The sequence below is a fragment of the Patagioenas fasciata genome, chromosome 1 (assembly GCF_037038585.1).
Source record: "Patagioenas fasciata isolate bPatFas1 chromosome 1, bPatFas1.hap1, whole genome shotgun sequence".
Classification (NCBI taxonomy): Eukaryota; Metazoa; Chordata; class Aves; order Columbiformes; family Columbidae; genus Patagioenas; species Patagioenas fasciata.
In genome coordinates this window covers 208,399,289-208,419,565 of record NC_092520.1, presented here as the reverse complement: position 1 = coordinate 208,419,565, position 20,277 = coordinate 208,399,289, and the positions used below count along the sequence as shown (strand labels likewise).

Here is a 20,277-nt window from a genome sequence, read left to right as displayed (position 1 = left end):
GCAGGTTAGAGGTGCCACCAGCATTTCATTTTGAGGAAGGCCCTTGATGCTGCCTGAAAGGAGGTTGTAGCATGGAGGGTGTTGGTCTTTTCTGCTGAGTAACGAGTGATAGGACAAAAGGAAATGGCCTCAAGTTGTGACCGGGGAGGTTCAGATTGAACATTAGGAAGAAATTCTTAATGGAAAGGGCTGTCAGGCAGTGGAACAGGCTGCCCAGGGCAGTGGTGGAGTCACCATCCCTGGAGGGGTTTAAAACACGTGTAGATAAGGATCTTAGGGACATGGTTTAGTGCTGGTGTTGGGCTAACGGTTGGACTCGATGATCTTGAGGGTTTGTTCCAACCAAAATGATTCTATGATTCTATGTTCCAACACCTGACAAACCCTTTCGGTGAAGACATTTTTCCTAATATACAATCTAAACCTCCCCTGGTAGATCTGTAGATGGACTCTACAACCCGCTTTGTCTCTCTTGCTCTGCTTTATTTAACTTACCTGGCTGAGTGTGTATAAGCAGTTCAGTGCTCCCGTTGCAGGGTGAATGTGCATTCGGGTGGTGTCCATTGGTGCTTTTTGGTGTACGGGCAAGAGGGCAAACCCCTTGCAGAACTACTCATTGCATTTAGCGTTCAGAGATAAACTGGAAAAAAGAAGGGCTTGAAATCTGCAGAGTACTCGTTTCCTGATGGTTGTGTTTGTGCTGTAAAATTATTGGAAGTGCAGGGCTGAGCTTTTTGTGCCTGACAAGCAGTGCTGTCCCATGGGGCTGGTTCCAAGCCCAGCTGTGGTCGCCTGGCCATGGTGTGGCATCAGTAGCCCTGCACTAGGCACGCAGAGCTGGACCAGCAACCACCAGCATATTTGATGTGATGTTATTGAGGTTTACACAGCAGGAAAGTTTAAACATGGGGTTGTTTGTCAATGCCAACTTGGAGCAGAGGCTCTTGTGTTCATCCCTGGTTTGCAGCTTCGAAGCTCCTGCTGAAACACGTGTGGGTCCGTGCAGGCAGCGTGGGGTGCACCGGTCTGGAAGTGAAAGGACATCCATATTGCAGTAATAACCATGATGCTGGGGCCATAGAGAAAATGTTGGTACCTAAATCCATTTGCCTTGTGCCTCGTGCTTTTCCTTGGTGGTCTTCAGGTTCTTCACCACATTGCCTGCAGGGTTCATACAGAAAGGACATTGTAGCCCAGGAAAACACGGCTCTTTGATCCATCTCCAGCTGTAACCAGTGCTATGACTTTGCCTGCAGCAGGTCAGGATGGCTGATGGACCAGTCGTATTGAATTTTGCCTGTTGCCCAAACCAAGGGTGCTCCATGCAACGCCTTCTTCCCCGTTTCCCCGACTGGTGCTCTGGGAATCTGCCCTTTTCCCATGTTTTACATCACTTGGGATCAGCTGTATAAAAGAACAAGATCATTTGAAAGCAGCAGCTTTGGCAATTCAGAGCCTCATAGGAGCTAATATTTCCTCCTGCAAAAGAGAATTTTTCTAGTTCAGAGCTAGCTCAGTTATCTTTGCAGCTGCTCTGCCGGTGATATAAAAGGGGCACAGAATTAAGCCCACTCTTACTTAGTTGGACTGACTATGCAAGGAGAATGGGGGTGAAAATAAAAAAATCCTGATTTATACCCCCCATGATGTTATTCAGGATGGAAAGAAGGAGCAGGTTCATGGAAGAAGAAGGTGCTTTTACAGATGCTTTTTAAAGAGCTACACTTGAAGTGTTTTGTTTAGATTTTTAAATGTCAAGTCAGTCCTACTGGTTAAGTGAGATTTAAATATTAAATAGGTTCCCAAACAGGCACAGGCCGTGCAATGTCATGTCCGATAGTAAACCTGCCACTCAGCGACCTGTCCCCTTTCATTTAAATGGCTCAAAATTGAGCATGTGTAAAATTTGGAAGGGTTGTGTTAACGGGTTACCTGCATTCCCTTGTCCTCTCTCTTTGTTGAATACTTAATGATTTTTGTTGCCTTCTTACCTATTCATAAGTGAGGGCTGCTCTGTGTCTGACGTGGGTAATTTTTCATTGTATTGTGCTTCCAAATTGACATTTATAAATTAAACAGCGGTGTACCATCCCAGAGAGAGCACCATGGTGGTTCAATTAGAAATGTAATTGCACGAGTCACCTGGGAGGCAGCTGGGATGGGGAAGACGTCACAGGTATCAGAGACAGGGATGACGGGGCTAACGCCGATGTGCAGAAAACTCGCCCAGAGGATCCCATTAGGATTGTGCTCGACAGTTTGTTCTGGGGAGGAAGAGCGGAAAAGGCATTAGAGAACCTTGATCTCCTCTGAGATTTTCTCTTTGACTTCACCCCAAGCAACATATCGTATTCTTAATGTAAACATTTTAGGTGTATGGAAAAACACAGGAAAGAGCAATTAATTTCTCTTCTCCTGCACGCTGAGACCAGTTACTTGGGCAAGTCCTTGGAGGGGACAGGTTTGTGGGTCCCTGCAGCTCCATGGTGCCACCTTGTCCCCTCCCAGGTGGGATGCTCTCCTAGGTAACAAAGGGCTGAGCTTTCCAGGTTGAATCGAGTCAGAACCAAGCTTGGAGGACTTGTTGGGGGAAACCATATTGGCCCCTGAGCTCACCGGGAGTTGTGTTTACTTCTGTTTTTATCACACAGGTTGGCTTGTCGCCTCCTTTCAGATGTGATTATCATCCTAATTGGCCCTAATGAGCACTACACATGCAGAGGAAAGGGGATAATGTGTATTCCTCCCCCCAACCTTGTTCTATCTCCAAATTACAAGTAATAGGAAAAAAAGATGTCTCTTTATATCCTCTGCATCGCTGTTGCTCTCATCATGACTTTCAGGCCTTGAATGTGTTTCACATGGGATTTTTTTAACTTCTTTAGGCATTCGATGCTGAACAAAAAAATATTTGGGGATTTTGGAGTGTTATTTTTCCCTTCCTGAATTGGTGTTAAGACTCAACAGGCAACTCTGGATGCATAAAGCTCCCTGCTGGTGACTGCTCCAGGTCTCTCCTTGTGCTGCTCATCAGCCCTGCCTGGAGAAGACAAACCTCCTGTGTTTGAGGCTCCTGGTAGTGATTCTGTTGCGAGGGACCAGTCTCGGTACATGTTCACAGGTTTTGCAGTGTGTGACAGAGTTGAATCTATCAAATTTGTTTCTTGTTGGGTAAACACTGCCTTGTGGTAACATGTGCCAGGGACCACTGACCCTGGCTGCACGTGAACCAGTGACCTCCTGGGGAAAGTGGCCCTAGGCAGTTTTGTGATTAACATTTTAATGGTGTGCCATCAGTGAACTCTTTTACCCAGGAACAAATCCTCAGGAAAACAAATATCAAAACAAAACCAACCAACCATATCCACCAACAAACAAACGTCTTAACTGCTTCTCCAGTTGGAGTTGCCACTGCACATTTGTCAAGTGTACTGGAGGATGTCCAGGCTCAGGTGAGGAAAAAGAGGTTTCCTTGGAGCTTGCTGAGGTCCTCCCATATCATTGGGAAGGGAACAAAAAACCTGCTTGCATGATCATACCTCCTCTGGTTTCCGCTTAACTGTAGAAATGACACTCTGGACCATTTATTAGTTCAGGCTGCTGTGATTTACGGGGTGATGCACAGGGGAATGCCTCTAGGTTATTGAGGTTGCATCCCATTTTGGGGCTGGGATTGACAGGGTGGTGCACAACCTGTGCTTTGCTTAAGCTGTCAGAACAGACTTCGATCTGCCCTGCTGTGCTGGGTGGGAAAATTGGGTGCCATCCTTCATATTTCCATGGCACCTTGGGAGCAGGGGTGTGCTCTAGGCATAGGTGACATGTGGAGCAGCAGCCAGAGACCATCCTTGGCCCTACCATTTGCCCTGTTTTTGTGCCAAGACTGAGAAACGTAAAAATGGTGGATCTCATCCTGAGGGACACGAGTGGACCTCCAAAAGGCAGCAGGTACCTCCCTAAACCACTTCCCTGGTAACGGTAGCAGATGGGTAGTTTTCTAAGTGAGCTTGCCCCTCCTCAGGGCAGAAAATTAAATCTGGTTTATGTTGCCAAGAGGCTTTGAATTGATTCTGATGTGACTCAGCGCACTGTAAATCAGTATAGCTCCATCAGCACAGTAACTCAGGTAAGTACCGGGAAAGGACCTGGCCTACAGATAACATAGGAATAATAGAGAAAGCTGGGTATGAATAATTTCAGAATATAGATGTAGTCATGGTAGTAGTAATAATAATATTTTCCCTAGTGGGAGAAAAATAGACCTTTCACGGTTGTTGTGCCTGGAGCTATTAAATATGGATGAGACAGATGAAATGCTGCTTCTCCTATTACACAGAAATGAATAAACAATAATTCTCCATCACTGTATGCATCTCAGGCTTAAAAAATCCACAAAAACAAGTTAAATATGAACACCTGCTAACATGCGTGTGTGATAGATGCTACTCCAAGGCTTTTGTCAACAAAGAGAAAAGATTCGCTTCCTTATAAAGACTCTGATGGCAGCTCAACCCAAGTGTATTTACACTGTTAAAGTCAGGAATACAGGTTCACTGTCAAACATGGGGGTTTGATAAACAAATTTACTTAACTGTCAGACTTGCTGGATTGTCAGTGCTGCAGGATTACTGCAGATTTAGTAGCGTGTGATGTAGAAACAGTTCTGAGATCTTAAATTTCTGTGGCAAGATGGGAGGGAACGATGCCAGTTTTTTAGTGACATCTCTTTTCCAGGGAAGAGCTAAACTTAGAAGAACCAACCCTGATTGTGGATGATAGGTGTGTGGAGATAGCAATCCGTGATACAGGAGGAGAGGAGGGCTAAAGCAGAAGGTCTGAGGTGAAAATGGGCGGTGTCTGCAGTGTGATCTGGCAGCACATGGGGATGCTCGTCCAGTTCAGTAATGCATATTGGACTGGGGAGACTCAGGGTTTATCTGCTTTATGCTCCCCGCCCTACTTCCTGTGTATTTCATACATGACAGCACTGCCTAATCCCATAAGGATGTTGTAAGGGTAAATGCACGGGAAATTTGAGGGTTTGGGCTATTCCGGATGGATGCGAAGGAAGATTGGTGCATGCCATTTAAGATGTTGTAACTAAGTTTTAGTTTAACCGGTGGCAGCTACCTCCTAATCCCACGATGAAGAGACAACTGTTACCCGCAGTGGCAATAAAAGACCCATCATATGATTCACATAAAGGAAGATGGCAGTTATATTTATTCCAGAGAGATCAGCGCAAGAAGATCACAGAAGCTGTTTCCTCTGCCGGTGTGTCACGCACTGTTCAAAGACGCATTTTCCCTGGACATCTCGTGATCATTCTCTGCTGGTTTAATTCCTCTGAAGTCAGAGGTTGTAGTTACTCCTACATGTCCTGACAGGGCTACTTATGTGAAAATGGTCTTGTTGAAATTGGACAGTATTTTGCATGTGATTTTTCCTTGCTTTTTTTTTTCTTTTGCCATTTGATAACCCTAGAGAAGTTCCCATGTGTCTCGGTGGTGGGCTCAACTCTCCATGCATTTTGCATGCTGATTTTTTAACATGAGCTGCAGTCAGCTGCTCCACTGCATTAATAAACTGTAAGAACAGCTGTACCAGGTCAGACCAAAAAAGAAACTCATGCAGTGCCCTGTCCCTGCAGCCAATGCCAGATGTCTGGGGAGGAGAGTATAGACCAGCGATTAACAAATGTAATTATTGTAATACTGTGAGTATACCCCTAGCATCCAGTGAGATGTATGCAGGCATTTTCTGAGACACAAATGGTGTCCTTAGTATTCTGGGGTGGATTTTATGTTATTTTATGTTGAGCGTTTTTTGCCTTCTTCAGGTCTGCCTTTAACCAGTTAAGAAGGATACTTTTCATGGGCAAGCCATGTGAGTTTACATATCAGGATCCTCAGGTCTCCATTTGCTTGGAATGAGTTCTCATCCACTTAGAAATGAAAATACTTTAGTGGGGAAAGGGCTTTGTTTCAAAGAGAGCATAAAGTTTATAATCAGATTAGGCTCTTATTCATTGCAGAAAGCAAAACTGCTTTCCCCGAGGAACTATCATGCGTTTACTGCTGTTCTAAGTCTCACACACATCCTTTTGACTTGTTGTGTTTTAAAGAACTCAAAGCTTATTTTTTTACCGTGAATATCCCCATCTGATCATGGTGGGGACAGACACTGTCCCATCTTCATCTGTTCCTGAAATGACCCCAGGGATTGACTTGTACACTTGCTGTCAGGATTAAGTGTCCAACTCTTCCTACCCTTCAAGCCCTTTCAATTACATTAAACAGAAGTTTCATAGGAGGCCAAATTGCTGAATCTTTCTAGCTTTTTTTTTTTCATTTTTAATCAATTTTTAACTCGTTTTGAATAGTCCGCAGCCCATCCCTTCTGTGGGCTGGCATACCGACCACGGCACATCGGTACCGCATGCAACTTGTGGCAGCTGTTACCAGCTGGACTAGGCTCTGTTTAGCTCCCCTGCTCACTGCCATTGGGGAATTTTGGGGAATTGGCTCTCGGATAACCTTTACAGTGCATTGGGAGAGAGATTCCTGCAGTCCTGCCTGTTCCTCATCACTCTGCAAGTGTTCTCATGAAATCCTTCTGGGTGACGTTCATCTTCAGTGGTTCATGTCACCTGGGAGGGTAATATGCTGCTTCCTTTTTTATTCATGTTTGTAGTTATGCAACAGCTTCCGAAGAAACACAGAGATTATTAGTGTCAGGTTTAAAGAGCTTTGTTCCCTTCTCCCACCCTCGCCCAGCTCATGGGGCATGTTACGGTGCTGCTCAGACCTGCCGTCCAAGGCCTGGGCTGGGTTATCTGGACCTGTACAATGTCTGTAGCATGTCAACCTGAGATGGAGATGAGTTCTGAGAAATTTTGGCTTTAAAAATAGGTTGGGCGCATGGCAGTCATCTCCTAGGAAACTCGTCATTGTATTATGAGACTATAACATGCTGTGATTACATTTCAGATAAAGGGAATCGGCGTTGCTGTCAGATTGTTTCTGCTGAAGTTTTCCAACATAGAAGGAGCAGTTGAGTTTGGTTGGTGTTAGTGAGCTGATTGGGGCACCAAGATAATTCCTCCTGTGCTGTTGCTCACTGGAGAATGCGAGGTGAACACTGAGGCGCAGGTGGCCCAGCATGGCATGTGTTTTTAGGTGTACTAAAGCTGCAGGCAACCAGAGTCTGTCACAGCTCCGGTGAGTCAGGTGAAGCTCAGTAGCGACAGCTTGCTTAGGTGGATCTGGAGGTCTTCAGTCTTCATCCCCTTACCAGCAGGACTGGCAAAGAGGTTAGTGATTGTTTGCTATGAAGGCTGAATTGGTTGCTACTAAACCAGGATTCAAAGTCCTTTTATGGATGATATGACAGAGATATCAGTGTCTGTCTCACCGCTGATCGTTTCCATGGACCATCTCAATGACTGATTGCTTCTAGACTCAACTCTAGGGGTGGAGGTCCATCCTCCTTTCAGGTGAAATATGGGAAACACCATCACCTTTTCTCTGCTGTGATTCCCTAATGGACTCAGTTGATTTGGTGTGGATATACCACGCTGGAGGGACTCGTCCCTCCTGATGCTGCCTTCAACCATCATATGGGCAAAGCAGCAGAAGACCGGGATGGTTCTTGTCCTCAGGGGATGGGTTTGCTGCTTGTGTCATTGGCCTTCTCTGCTGTCAAAAGCATGGGATAAACCCAGAGGAACTCTGTTAATGGGCCTCGTATGCACTCTGCCTCATCTGGTTCAATGCTTAGGCTGGGCCTGGTTTGGGTGGAAGCTGGTGCACCTTCTGGTTCCTTACATTTCTTTTTGGCCAGTCCTAGTATAACTCCATGACATCAAAAAATGCTCATTCAGAGCAGTGTGGAGGCTCATGACAAAGAGTTTATGTGAGGAAAGTTGTGTTGGTGCTGCATCTATTTTGTGAGGAACCTCAGTAGTCTCCACACAGCCCCTTAAACATGGAGCAATGGAGAAGCTGTCAATTGAAGCAGAAAGGAAAACTCTTTTTGCACTGAGGTTTGAGTGAAAACACGGTTGAGGTTTGCACAGACGCACAGTGTGTGACAATTCTTTTTACAGAAGTATCTGTGAGTTTCAGAAGTGCCTGGTAACTTCTGTGCACAGTTAGAATGAAATAATCTTTGCCAAAACATTTATTTTGAAGCTTGTCGGTTACTAGGCAAACCAGTTTGCTAAGATTTCTTAATGTACCTCAGCTCAGACATGAAACTGCATGTGGATATGTGAGTCAAGAGGCTGGGGAGTAGGAAAGCAAACACTCCTGGAGTGTTTTAAGAGGTGGCCATTGGAAGTAAGGCTGCAGATGGAGCTCTAGATGTCCTGCGGTGGCTTTTCCCATCAGAGCTCAATTCTGAGCTATGAGACAATTTGTATTCCATTGTGCTGAACTGTGTCTCTATTTTTTTTTTTTAATTCTAAGCTACGATTCGGAGTGGGCGAGGATGCAAAATACGCATCATTTTTAGTCCAAATATTTAAAACAGATATGCAGAACCGGCTGGATGGGTAACAACAGGATGAGAACAAGCCAATTAAATTTTCGTGGCGGCACAGAAGGGCTCTTAGACAATTGGAATTGTTCAGCTGCACTTGTGATGGCTCTGAACCCTGTGGCCTCCTCTTTCAGCGGCTGCTCGTCACGTTCACGGGGAGCGTGTCCTGACTGGGGGCTGTGCATTGGGTCTAAAGGATTGAACGGGAAGAGGCACATCCTAGGAGATGTGCCTTGATTTCGTGGTCTGATCGACTGATCTAAATTTGTTCTTTAAATAAGCAAGAATTGTGCTGTGATCATGGGTGTAGAAGCCTTACGAGTCATAATCCTACCTTTGTTTTGAATGTGTGGTCATTCTGCATGCTTAGGTCCTATGAGGTGGGGAGGAGATCCATCTCTCTCAGCCTTCAAAGTGTCCACACTGTGAACAACTTCAGCTGATCACTCTTCCTAGGCTCCCTTTGCTCTTAGTGAAGATCAAGAGGTGTGTTTAGGTTGTGATTCACCTGACCAGCCTTAGGTAGTTAACCCAGCACAGGCACTGCTGCATTTACCATCTTTTTGCCATTGTACTGGGCACTGGTGAGGCCCCACCATGAATACTGTGTTCAGTTTTGGGCCTCTTATCATAAGAAGGACATTGAGGTGCTGGAGAGAGTGCAGAGGAGGTGACGGAGCTGGTGAGGGGTCTGAGCACAAGTCTGATGGAGAGCAGCTGATGGAACTGGGGGTGTTTAGCCTTGAGAAATGGAGGCTGAGTGGAGACCTCATCACTGTCTACAACTATGTGAAAGGAACATGGAGGGTGTTGGTCTCTTCTCCCAAGTAGCAAGTCATGGGACGAAAGGAAATGGCCTCAGGTTTGTGCCAGGGCAGGTTTAGATTGGATATTAGGAAAAAAATTTTCCTGTAAAGGGTTGTCAGGCATTGGAACAGGCTGCCCAGGGCAGTGGTGGAGTCACCATCCCTGGACGTATTTAAAAGGCATTTAGACGAGGTTCTTAGGGACATGATTTAGTGATAGGATTAGGTTATGGTTTGACTCGATGATCCTGAGGGTCTCTTTCAACTGAAATGATTCTATGATTCTTGCCCATAACAGGAGCCATGACGGAACAGCGTAGATCTCAACAACATCCATGTAGATATGGTCAGAGGAGTTTCGTTGTGGGTGGTCTGTCACTGCTTTCTCTTGAAGGAGGACCAGATCCCAAGGCTGGAAGCCGTGTGACTTCATCGCAGCTGCCTGACGGGCATCTCGGCACTAATGCCCACACGTCTCAGATGATTATTTTGACCAGAGTCAGGCAGTAAATGGAGCAGGGAATTTTTGGGTGACAGACTTTAAGGATTCCTACAGGGTCATAGCATGCTGCCCTCAATATATTTTAGGATGGGATGTAATCATCTGTTGGAGATACTTCTCTGTTGAGTACAAAAGGAGCGTGCACTTTGAGATTATGCAAAGTTCTTTGCTTGCAAATAATTAAAGTTAAGCAAAAAAAACAGGTCCATGTGGTTCCTGTTGCTCAGGTCCCTCCTTTGTAGAACGGGCCGTACAGTTCGTGAATGTCAGAGTTGGTGTTTGACAATCACAGGTCAAATAATACAGTCATTGCTTATGATCAGCGAGGAAGACCATCAGAACTGATACTGGGCATTTGTTCTGTAGGTAGATAAATGCCACCTGAAGCAATGAGGTGCTGTGCAGACTTTGCAACTTGGATTTGGGAAGGTCCAGACACCTTCAGGCAAAAATCCTGGTTAAGTGAGAGCTTCCCATGGTTTAGACACAACTGCAGAATTATTCTTTACGCAGTTGCTGGTTTCATCTTAACTAAAGACTTTGGCTTTACAAGGAACATGAGAATTGTTGTAAGCAAAACTGTAGACTCTGCACTATCTTTGCTTTGCTTTAAAAGTTGCAATGTCATCCAGTTGTTCCTTACTTGAGCCAGGCTTTTGGAGAGTGCTGTGGTGTGCCAGATAATTTCTTACATTTCCATGTGGAGAAAGAAGAAACACACTTTTTCAAGTTGGTGTAATCTCCTTTACATGACTGGATAAGATCTCCAGAAATCAGATGTGTTGTAATATACCCTGTGTATATCAGTGTCAGAACAAGGAAAGGCTTTGAAAAAGAAAATACAGAGAACACTTATGCTTCAAGAAAGGTTTGAGGTCATTATTAGAAAAAGAAAAGTTATTTCCTCATGAAAATGCTGCCATCAGTTAAACCCTGGGAGATAATGAGCTCTTTTTGTCTTATATGGTGAAGGTGGAAAAAAAGGTACTTAAATATTCACTTTGGAAAGAAAGTGATCATCAGTGGAGAAAATAAACTGCTTAAGAGCTCATTTGTGCGGTGTATAATGGAAGGAAGAGCTCAACACAAAAAGCTGTATGTTTTGCTTTTGATTCTGGATAGCTTTACTGTGATTGCCACAGAGGATGTAATGTAAATGTAATAGGCCTTTAAAGACAATCCTTCCCTTTCTAATAGGGGTCAGGATTAATCAGAAAGGAGCAAACAGTTCAGGAAAGGACTGTAATAACAAACATGACTGGGGATCTGTGCCAGGCCAGTTTCCCTTTTTAGCATCCATGCATCACTGTTTCAGAACAGACTGCATAGCATCCTATTAAATTAGCATAAACCAGGCAGCTGAAACAAATTGGTTCACCTCAGAAAGGGAAGAGATTCTGCAGAAACTTTTATTTTTTTGACTTAATTTCTGTGCTTTATGTGTTTTAGTCATCTTTGTACCTAAATTTTATGGTAGTGAAGCCCATATTCATTGGTCTGCTCTGCACATAATGGCTTTTTTTTGACCAGAAGTCTCCTTGGCCATGACCTTAGGTGCCTTTACCCTGCTGGTATATGAGCTGGAGTGCCCCAGGCACTGGAGGATTTCCCATTTGTGTGGCTGGAAGCCACCCCAGAGGTGCTTTGCTCTCCTACCTGTGCTGCAACACAGAATCACAGAATGGTTGGGGTTGGAAGGGACCTCTGGAGATCATCCAGTCCAACCCACCTGCTAAAGCAGGTTCACCAGAGCAGATCACACAGGAATGTGTCCAGGTGGGTTTGAATGTCTCCAGAGAAGGAGACTCCACAACCTCTCTGGGCAGCCTGGTCCAGGGCTCTGGCACCTCAAAGGAAAGAAGTTTCTCCTCATACTCAGATGGAACCTTCTGTGCTTCAGTCTGTGCCCGTTGCCCCTCATCCTGTTGTTGGGCACCACTGAAAAGAGTCTGGTCCATCCTCTTGACACCCACCCTTGAGATATTTATAAACATTGATGAGATCCCCTCTCAGCTTCTCTTCTCCAGGCTGAACAATCCTCTCACACTGTGGGGAAGTAGCTGCTCATTGGAAGACTCCAATGGTCTTAACCTGCCTGCTAGCTCAGACAACACACGGATGGTATCAGCAAGAGGTGATGGCTCAGAGCACAGATATGCCAGTGGTCCAGGAACGATCTCCTTCCTACAGGAACACTCAGCAAACAGTATTTTTGCCTCTTGCCATCATTGTTTGGTGTTCATGAGGCAACAGCAAGAGCGTTTTTGGCACATTTGGAAGTGTTGTTCATCATCACTCTCTACAACTGTCTGAAAGGAGGTTGTAGCACAGAGGGTGTTGGTCTCTTCTCCCAAGTAACAAGTGATAGGACAAGAGGAAATGGCCTCAAGTTGCACCAGGGAAGATTTGGATTGGATGTTAGGAAAAATTTCTTCCTGTAAAGGGTTGTCAGGCATTGGAACAGGCTGCCCAGGGCAGTGGTGGAGTCACCATCCCTTAAGGGGTTTAAAAGGCATTTAGACGAGGTTCTTAGGGACATGGTTTGATGCTAGAGTTGGGTTATGGTTGGACTCAATGATCCTGAGGATCTTTCCCAACCAAAATAATTCTGTAATTCTACGATTGGTAATATGCAATAGCAGCCCCAACCCCAGCAAGTCCTCAGCCCCAGGCATCCCCCCATCATGGGATGGGGACATCACAGCAGGCGAGATCTGACACAGCCCAGAGCAAAGCCCTGTCTGATGTTACAGCAGACACTCGCCAGCCTCCAACGTGGGAAACAGCATTTTCTGTTGTGGCTGAGTGGCTCAGTAGAAATTAAATGAATAGTGAGGCTAAAAATACTGGTGGTAATATAGTGATCCTGGTTGTTCTGCTCTTGCCCAGGAAGCATTGCCATAGAAGGGGCTGCAGAGCTGGGACTGTGTGTTTGATGAATGAAAATAGCTAGAAAAAAGCATTTGTCCTCTAAAGAATAGATGCCCGCAACCACATTAGGAAGTGTGTTTCTTCCTCTCTAAATTTATGTTCAGCTCTTGGGAATGTGTAAGGATATTTGACTTCTGTATCATATGCAACAGAGTCCCAAAAGCCGCCTCCTTTGCTCTTGGTTGGATAAAAACACCCTTCACGTTTTGGTTCTGTAACTTTGCATTCAGACATCACTGAGATACTGAAAATTACATTCTAAATTAATTTTCACACAGATCTCAGGACATTCGTGGACATGACACCGGAATGAAAAACTTTATTTCCAGCCTTAGTTTGGGTTTATGTTGGAATGAGCCTGGAATTTGGGAGAGTGAAGATGTGTGAAGATTTGTGCTGGTTACACAGAACCTGAGCTCATCCCACAGTTAACTCCTTGAGGCCCTTGAGAAAAGCTGTGAAAACACCGGAGAAGATATTTTCTTATGTACCTGCCTCTGTTTGTGGTGCAGTTCAAAGTCGCCTCTCTCTGGGGACTCGAGGAGCAGAATTTGTCTGTGGTTTCTGAAGCCACACTATGGAAATGTCCTTCTTTGATTAAGTCCCATTTTGATTCAGCCAGTCTCTCGTCTTGGGGTGATCTTCACTGTGAACATGGTATATTTTTCAAATGATGGGTATTCATTGTATTTTTCCATGATTTGGATGGGGCAAAGTACACACAGAAAGCCAACTGTATCATCATTAAGATCATTAGCTATTCCCAGCTCAAAGATGTGAAATGCGTTTCCTGACTGTGTCTGTTGGTTTTGTGTGACAGACCTGGCAATGCAGTGGAAAACTGCTCAACATGGACGTTCCTGCCGATGGAAAAGAAGTGTTTTATCCCTCCATCAACTCTTTGTCTTATTTTTGGCAGTATTTTTCTGACAGCAGGTTTTTTTGGATGAGTAAGAGCAGATTTGCTGTCACAATGTATGTTGTTCATTATATTTCAGAAATTAAGTGTTCATATTAAATTATAGCTCGAATAGATGAATGAAAAAGTTATATGTCCTTTATTTCCTAGCCTGGCAGCCATTGTTTTCTATTAGAAAATCCAGACTGTTTGGGTATGAATGCTGTTCATATTCCAATGTTAATCTTAAAATCCTAGTCTTTAAATCTAGATTAAAGAAAAAAAAACAGGATGAGCAATAAATGAATTAAAACTATAACAAATTGACATCTCATAGTATCCTGCATGGTCCAGATATGTGCAAAGGGTAAAGGAGTCAGAATGTTTCAACCACCTTCTAGAATTTGCCATGATCTCAGGGTGACACATCGAGTCATATAACCTCTCTTTTTTTTCTCATACGTTGCTTCTAAGTCGTATACAAATGAACTAGATCATAAAATTATTTCATGCCTTAATTAGAAGTTTGAACAGGGTTGATCCTCTAGGGTGAATGATAACATGGTCAAAACATTCAAAAATAGGTTTGGTTGCTGCACGCGTATTTTGGCAGCTAAAGGTGGTCTAATTCTGCAGAAGTTTCTCCTTTACCCATTTCCACCTCTGTCCTACTTCCTCAAAACTGTGCTGCTTTTTTGTGTTTGCTAGGATGTGCAGGCAGGCCAGGGAAAGCTGCTAGAGGGGTTTGAATGTTGGGTCCCCAGGCATGTTGGAGAGGTTGAAATTACCTGTTTTCCAGCTGAAGGGAACGCGACGTCCTTTAAAATCATAACTGTTAATCTATTAACCTCTTCTCCCTGATTTCTTTTTTTTTAATCTGTATCAGAGCGTGAAAATAAGTTTTGGACCATATATTTTTGGAAAAGGAGAATAAAACTCCTCAAATATTTTCATAAACACCTCCCTCATTATTTCACTGACTAAGAAATATCCCAGTCTGCCTGTCTACTTCACAGAAATTTTGTTTTTCCGTGCCCAGAATTTCAGATAAAACCTCATAATTCGAAATACAAGGTTCACCAAGAGGTTTCTTAATCTCTTTCTGGCTGGCTGCTGTGACTGTGAAGAGATACCAGTATGTGGGTTGCAAATGGCAGGTCTTTGGAACATCACGTTATATTAGAGACCTCCTAGGAGAAGTGAGTGTTAATCCAGAGCCCTGCCTGAGCTGCAGATGTGTAGCATCTTCCTAGTCCAGCATCTCCTGTATCTTCTTATTTTCCTTTATATCGTATAACACTACTTGATGCTGAGTAATGGAAACAACGTCCTGTCACTTCAGTGGTGTAAAATGCGACATTTTCGCAAACCAAACATATTTCTAGAACTCTATACACAGTTTTTAACCCTCAACAAAGAATCGTAATAAATTCTTAGAGATAAATTGCTTCCCTCATTAATCTCTTAATTTTAAAGGGGATATTAATTCTTTAGGGGAAAAATCTTTGCAAGCCAGCTGGGTTGGTAGTTCTGGGGAGCTTTTTTGAGGAGGTGGAGAATTTGCTGTAGGTTATATTGCTGTTAGCAAGAAAATGAGTAGCGCTGCCTTTCTGACTTTCTCTCTGGTATTTATCTGTTCATGTGTGAGTCAAGAGGGGTTTAGTGTGGGCTGGACCAGGTTGTTAAGGGTGGGTGAATTCAGCTGTGTGTTTGAAATGATGGTAATTTCTTGCCTGTCTATACACTGTTATTTCTGACTCTCCTCTGACTCCAGTGGACTCCAGGACTGTCTTTGCTGCCTTTTCCTTGCTGATGCTCCCTGCTATTATTATTAATTCCATTTCTTTCCTCTTCTCCTATACTGTTTGTTCCACTCAGTCTGTGTTTAACTCTTTGCATCTGTTCTCTCCCTTCTCCTTCCTTTCAGCTCTTCACTTCTCTTTCTTTTGTCCATTCTCTTGTTGCTCTGTGAACACGGGACCATTTATAGTGCACGGGATGGTGCCGACTACCTCATATCTCCCTTTCCGACTGATTCATCCCAAAACTCTCCCCCCATTACCCAGGGACTCTTCCCAGCACCAGCAATTTCATGCCATGGCCTCATAAAAAACTGGATGTAAAAAAATGATGCCATCAGTGCCCAGGGTTGACACATTGAGTGAATGCTTTACCAGAGGTCCAGCTTATTTCATGCTTTAATGAGAAAGGTTGTTAAGAAGATAAGGAATTGGTTTATATCAGTATCTTGGAGCTCCTGAAAAAATGTCATTTAAATTCCCAAGAGGCTGTGTTCAGCCATTGAACCCGATAGCTGTCCTGGTAAGTGGAGAAAGAAATCCAGCAAAATGGTGAAGGCAGCTGAAATAGAAGCGTTTCCCAAAGCTGCCTTTATTGCGTAGAGGAATATAAAGGGATTTCCTTTGTTTTGTTGTCTGAGAACGGCAATGAAATCCAGATCGGGATGGGAGCTCTTTGTTTTTATAATATCATAAACATTGGGAGAGCCGTGTGATCATTAGATGAGAGGTATGAATACACTGATTTTAACAGCATTTAACTGAAGGCAAAAAAGCTTGTTCAAGACACAGCTGGAGCAAAGTGCAGTGTTGAAAGCTTAAGCAGATGGGGCTTAAGGGGTTCATGAAATAGAGCTGGGAGCTGCTGAGAGCCCGGGCCTGCAGCTGAAGCTGATGAGCACCAAGGGGTCTCAGGGCTTTCCAGTAAAAGGATTTTATTCATTGCAGTTCTGGTATGGCTGTCCCAAGCATGAGAGTTGGGATGAAAACCCTTTTTGGTGAATCAAATGATTAGGACTGTTTGTAATAGGAAAGCAAAGATTAGGTCTTTAAAAACACTTTGGATTTTTATTGCACAAGCCATTAAGACCAGTTGTTTGGGCTCTAAATTGGAGCCCGCGATGCTCTGCCGTGGCAGATTTTACACAAAGCAGAAAACAGTGAATCATTTCTGTACTGAGAGTGGCATAAACACGGTCAGAATTTGGGTCGCTGTCCTTTTCAGCAAAAACAAGGCAAAACATTCTTTGTTCAGAGAGTCAGAGACACATGTAGAGAAGCTGTCAAACACCCACCGTAACAGTTTGCAAAGGTCTCTTTTAATCCCTTCCTAAACTTCCCGTTGCCTTTTTGCTATCACTGCTGCCCACAAAAGTGTTTCTTTCCCAAGCAGCAGCCTCTTCCTTTTTGCTAATCCACTTATCCACGGGTTAGTGATTCATTCAGTCGTTTTGCAACTCAGGAACCGTTGGTGAGGTCACAGCTGGTTGTTTGTGTCATCGACACGCATGACTTAAAAAGGAAGAGCCTGGCCTGGAACGGAAACGCTTCTGTTTATCTGCAAATATCTACATAAGCAGCCGTTGTGAGGGATGAAAGTCAGAGAAAGCTGGTGGTAACCAGGGCTGCGATCAAACATTAGCGTTTTAAGAGTGGGCTGGAGCGTGGTGGGGTTTGCTCTGAGCATTTTTCACAGAGAGCTATTTAGAAAAGCAGAATAAATCTACTGATGGAGGGGAAATAAAGAGGCAGGATGCTTTATTTTATTTTGTATAAATAAAATATGAACCTTTGGCTGATGGATCCTTCAGTTGTGGTCTGGTTAGATGAGTCTTTGGCTCTGATCGCTCTTGGACAAAGCGGGTGCTCCAGGAGGAGGTTCTGGTGAACAGGAGCAAAGATTTGCCTTTCCTCCTCAGGCCAGTGCTCTGTCTTGCCCAGTAACTCCCTGCTAAACCATTAATGAACATCAGAATGTGAGAATGGTCCTAATGTGCCATAGCAAGGGTCTGTCCAGACCAGCAATGTCTGAGTGATGCTCAAATGCAGAGAAAACAGTGTGAGAACAGAAAACAAGAGTGTATAGAGCAGTGACTGTAACCTTTTCCTGGACTCTTCTCATTCAGATCAAGATGCTTTGGAGAGAGTGATGAGAGTGCAAGAAATAATACACTGCTATGGAATAACCTAATGAAGGAGAGGCGCTGCCCACTCTGGGCAATTAGTGACTGGCTGCTGTGATGAAGTTTCTTTATTTGTGTAATCCTCTCTGGGGTAACCATAGGGAGGCTGCTATTAAAGCCAGCGTTGGGACTTGTGGTTTAATCCAATTCTTTGGCTTTAGCGATTACACCCGCGGCAGTTTGTGTTGTGGAACAATGCTGCGTACGCAGAGAAATTCTGATGCTGCTTTGCTTGTCTGGGTGAGGTTTGGGCCAATGGTGGGGAGATGCTCTGGGCTACTGGGGAGGACCAGAGCGGAGGCCCCGACCTCTTGTGGTCACTGAGGGCCCGAGAGCACTCTTGGCACCAATGTGCCTTTTAGTCCTGGGGACTTTGTGCTGCTATATGAGCTAAACATCCCAAAACTTTAATCCATCATATCAGCAGCTGGACTATGGTCCATGCCCCTCTGTATAGAAATGATGCTTTCTGATTTTCAGGCTTTGCTTATACCTCTGCTGGACTACAGTTCTTTGTTAAAATCATATTGGGTAAAGCCTTTAATATTTTGCCTGAATGTGAATGTCTGCGTATGTCTGCGAAGGCAAAGAAGGATGCTCATAACGCTGCTGTGGTGATTAACAAAAGCAACACTCAAAGAACGAGATTCGATGGTTGTGTTTCAGTTAACAGCTGCCAAAGAAAAGGCACTGCTTAAAATTGGGATTTTTCTTTTCTTCTTGCAGGGGTGCGTTCTCCGAAGTTGTTTTGGCTGAAGAGAGAGCGAGTGGGAAACTCTTTGCGGTCAAGTGCATTCCCAAGAAGGCGCTGAAGGGAAAGGAAAGCAGCATAGAGAATGAAATCGCAGTCCTGAGAAAGTGAGTATCAAACCTTCATTTCTGCTTCTTCACTTTGATTGAGCTCCTGCTTTTAAGGAGCAGGAACAGTGGTTGACAAATGTGACTGACAGGTTATTCAGCCCATCACAGGGAGACAAGATCACCTGAGTTGAAATGCTACTGAAAATGTTTTGAGAAATGCTTCAGTTTTCTTTTGTATTAATACAGCCAGATGACTGCAAAGTAGGAAAGAAGTGGAGCTGGGCTGAAGTCAAACCAACGGTGCCCTAAAAAGATCTTATCCACTGGGTCACTGGCTTTGAGGAGGGCAAGAGCAGGGTTATAATTTCCAAGTGCTTAAAACAGTGTGCACATTAATTGCTGTAAAACTAATTAGATGTGACAGATTTTTGTGAGAGATGGTAGTAGCCTGTACCATGGAGAAGGTACCTCAGCCACTTCTGAAAGTGACTTTTCAGGGCAACTTCTATTTTATCAGGGTTATCCATGGTGTGTACATTTTCCTGACTATGGCTTGAAGACACAGATAAAAAAAAGTCAGCTCATAATTGCTATGATGTCAGTGTAGTCAGTAAAGACTTGATCCTTAACTTCTTCCTCATCTTATGCCCTGAAGGTAGGATTCATCTCACCTGACTCGAGACACTTGAATCTAAACTTGTCACATTTGAATTCTATCTAAATAACAGAAGGAGGTTCGTAAGTTTAGGATTGGTCCACATAATTTGTTTTAAACTTCTAAAAACACCTTTCATTGAACTAAAGTTGGTACAGCTACATTGGAATCTATGTTGGACTGGGGCAATCTGATTGCTGTTACTCTGCTGTCCTCAGTGGGACTTCTTGCCCCAGCTCTTGGTCGTGTGGAAGCTGATCACTCATCATCTGGGCACCATGTCACATATCTTATCCTAAATCTTTAACTAGGTATTTCTGAACTAAATGCTCAGACAGCCAAAGTCCGAGGAGCAGGTTCAGGGGCACACTTAGTTGTCTTGGGTGGAAGAGGGGATCCTTTTCAGTGGAGGGACATGAGTGGGGCCCCAAACAGCTCCAGGCTCCTATTGCTGGACCCACATCAGGCCAGTACAATGTAAATCCAGTGATAAATGCAGCATGTTGACTTGCTGTGTACTGTTATTGAGAACCTGTCACAAAGCTCAACCGTTGCCATCTCCATAACCAGGTCATAACAGCCAATAACTGCCAGCTTGAAACGGTCTTTGTCTATATATTTTTTTCCCCTGATACTCATGTGTGGGTGTAAGAGCAGCAATATTGGCCTGCATTAAGGATTGCCGTGCATCAGCCTTGACCCTAAACCAGTAAAGCGGAGAAACCCTTGACGTTATTTCTTGCTTCTGTGTTGTGAAACATTTCTGTTCTCTGCAAACAATTTCTTGAAAAGCCAGGAGGCAGGACCCGGGCTGTGCTTTCCAGCAGCAAGGGCAGGAGAGTAAGGAGATGGAAAGTTCCTTAATTTCATACATTAGACCTACTCGGTCCCTTGTCCTATGCACTTTAGGACCTTAAGAGAGATTTTTCCTTCATGTCTTCTGCTTAGCTGTTGCTAATACAAACTTTGCATGTCATTACATTTATTCTGAAAATAGACGTCTTTGCTAGCAGACACACTATTGAATTTGTATGTGCCACCAAGGAAACACTTAGAAAATAACAAACTGGATCTGCCTACAGTTGAGGAAAGGGGATATCAACTTGTTTGTTCAGTGGATTCTCTGCTTCAAAAGCTGTCTGTAAAAACAGATTTGAGAGA

General features: G+C 44.1%; 1 protein-coding gene across 3 annotated transcripts in view; it reads left to right on the top strand.

Annotated features, from left to right (window-relative positions):
* Positions 1-20,277, top strand: part of CAMK1D (calcium/calmodulin dependent protein kinase ID) — a 236,709-nt gene that overhangs the window by 76,155 nt on the left and 140,277 nt on the right. For all 3 annotated transcript variants that reach the window (XM_065836524.2, XM_071803518.1, XM_065836513.2), the window contains exon 2: positions 18,387-18,518. In XM_065836524.2, the coding sequence (XP_065692596.1) occupies positions 18,387-18,518 (132 nt within the window). The remainder of the gene's footprint in view (positions 1-18,386; positions 18,519-20,277) is intronic.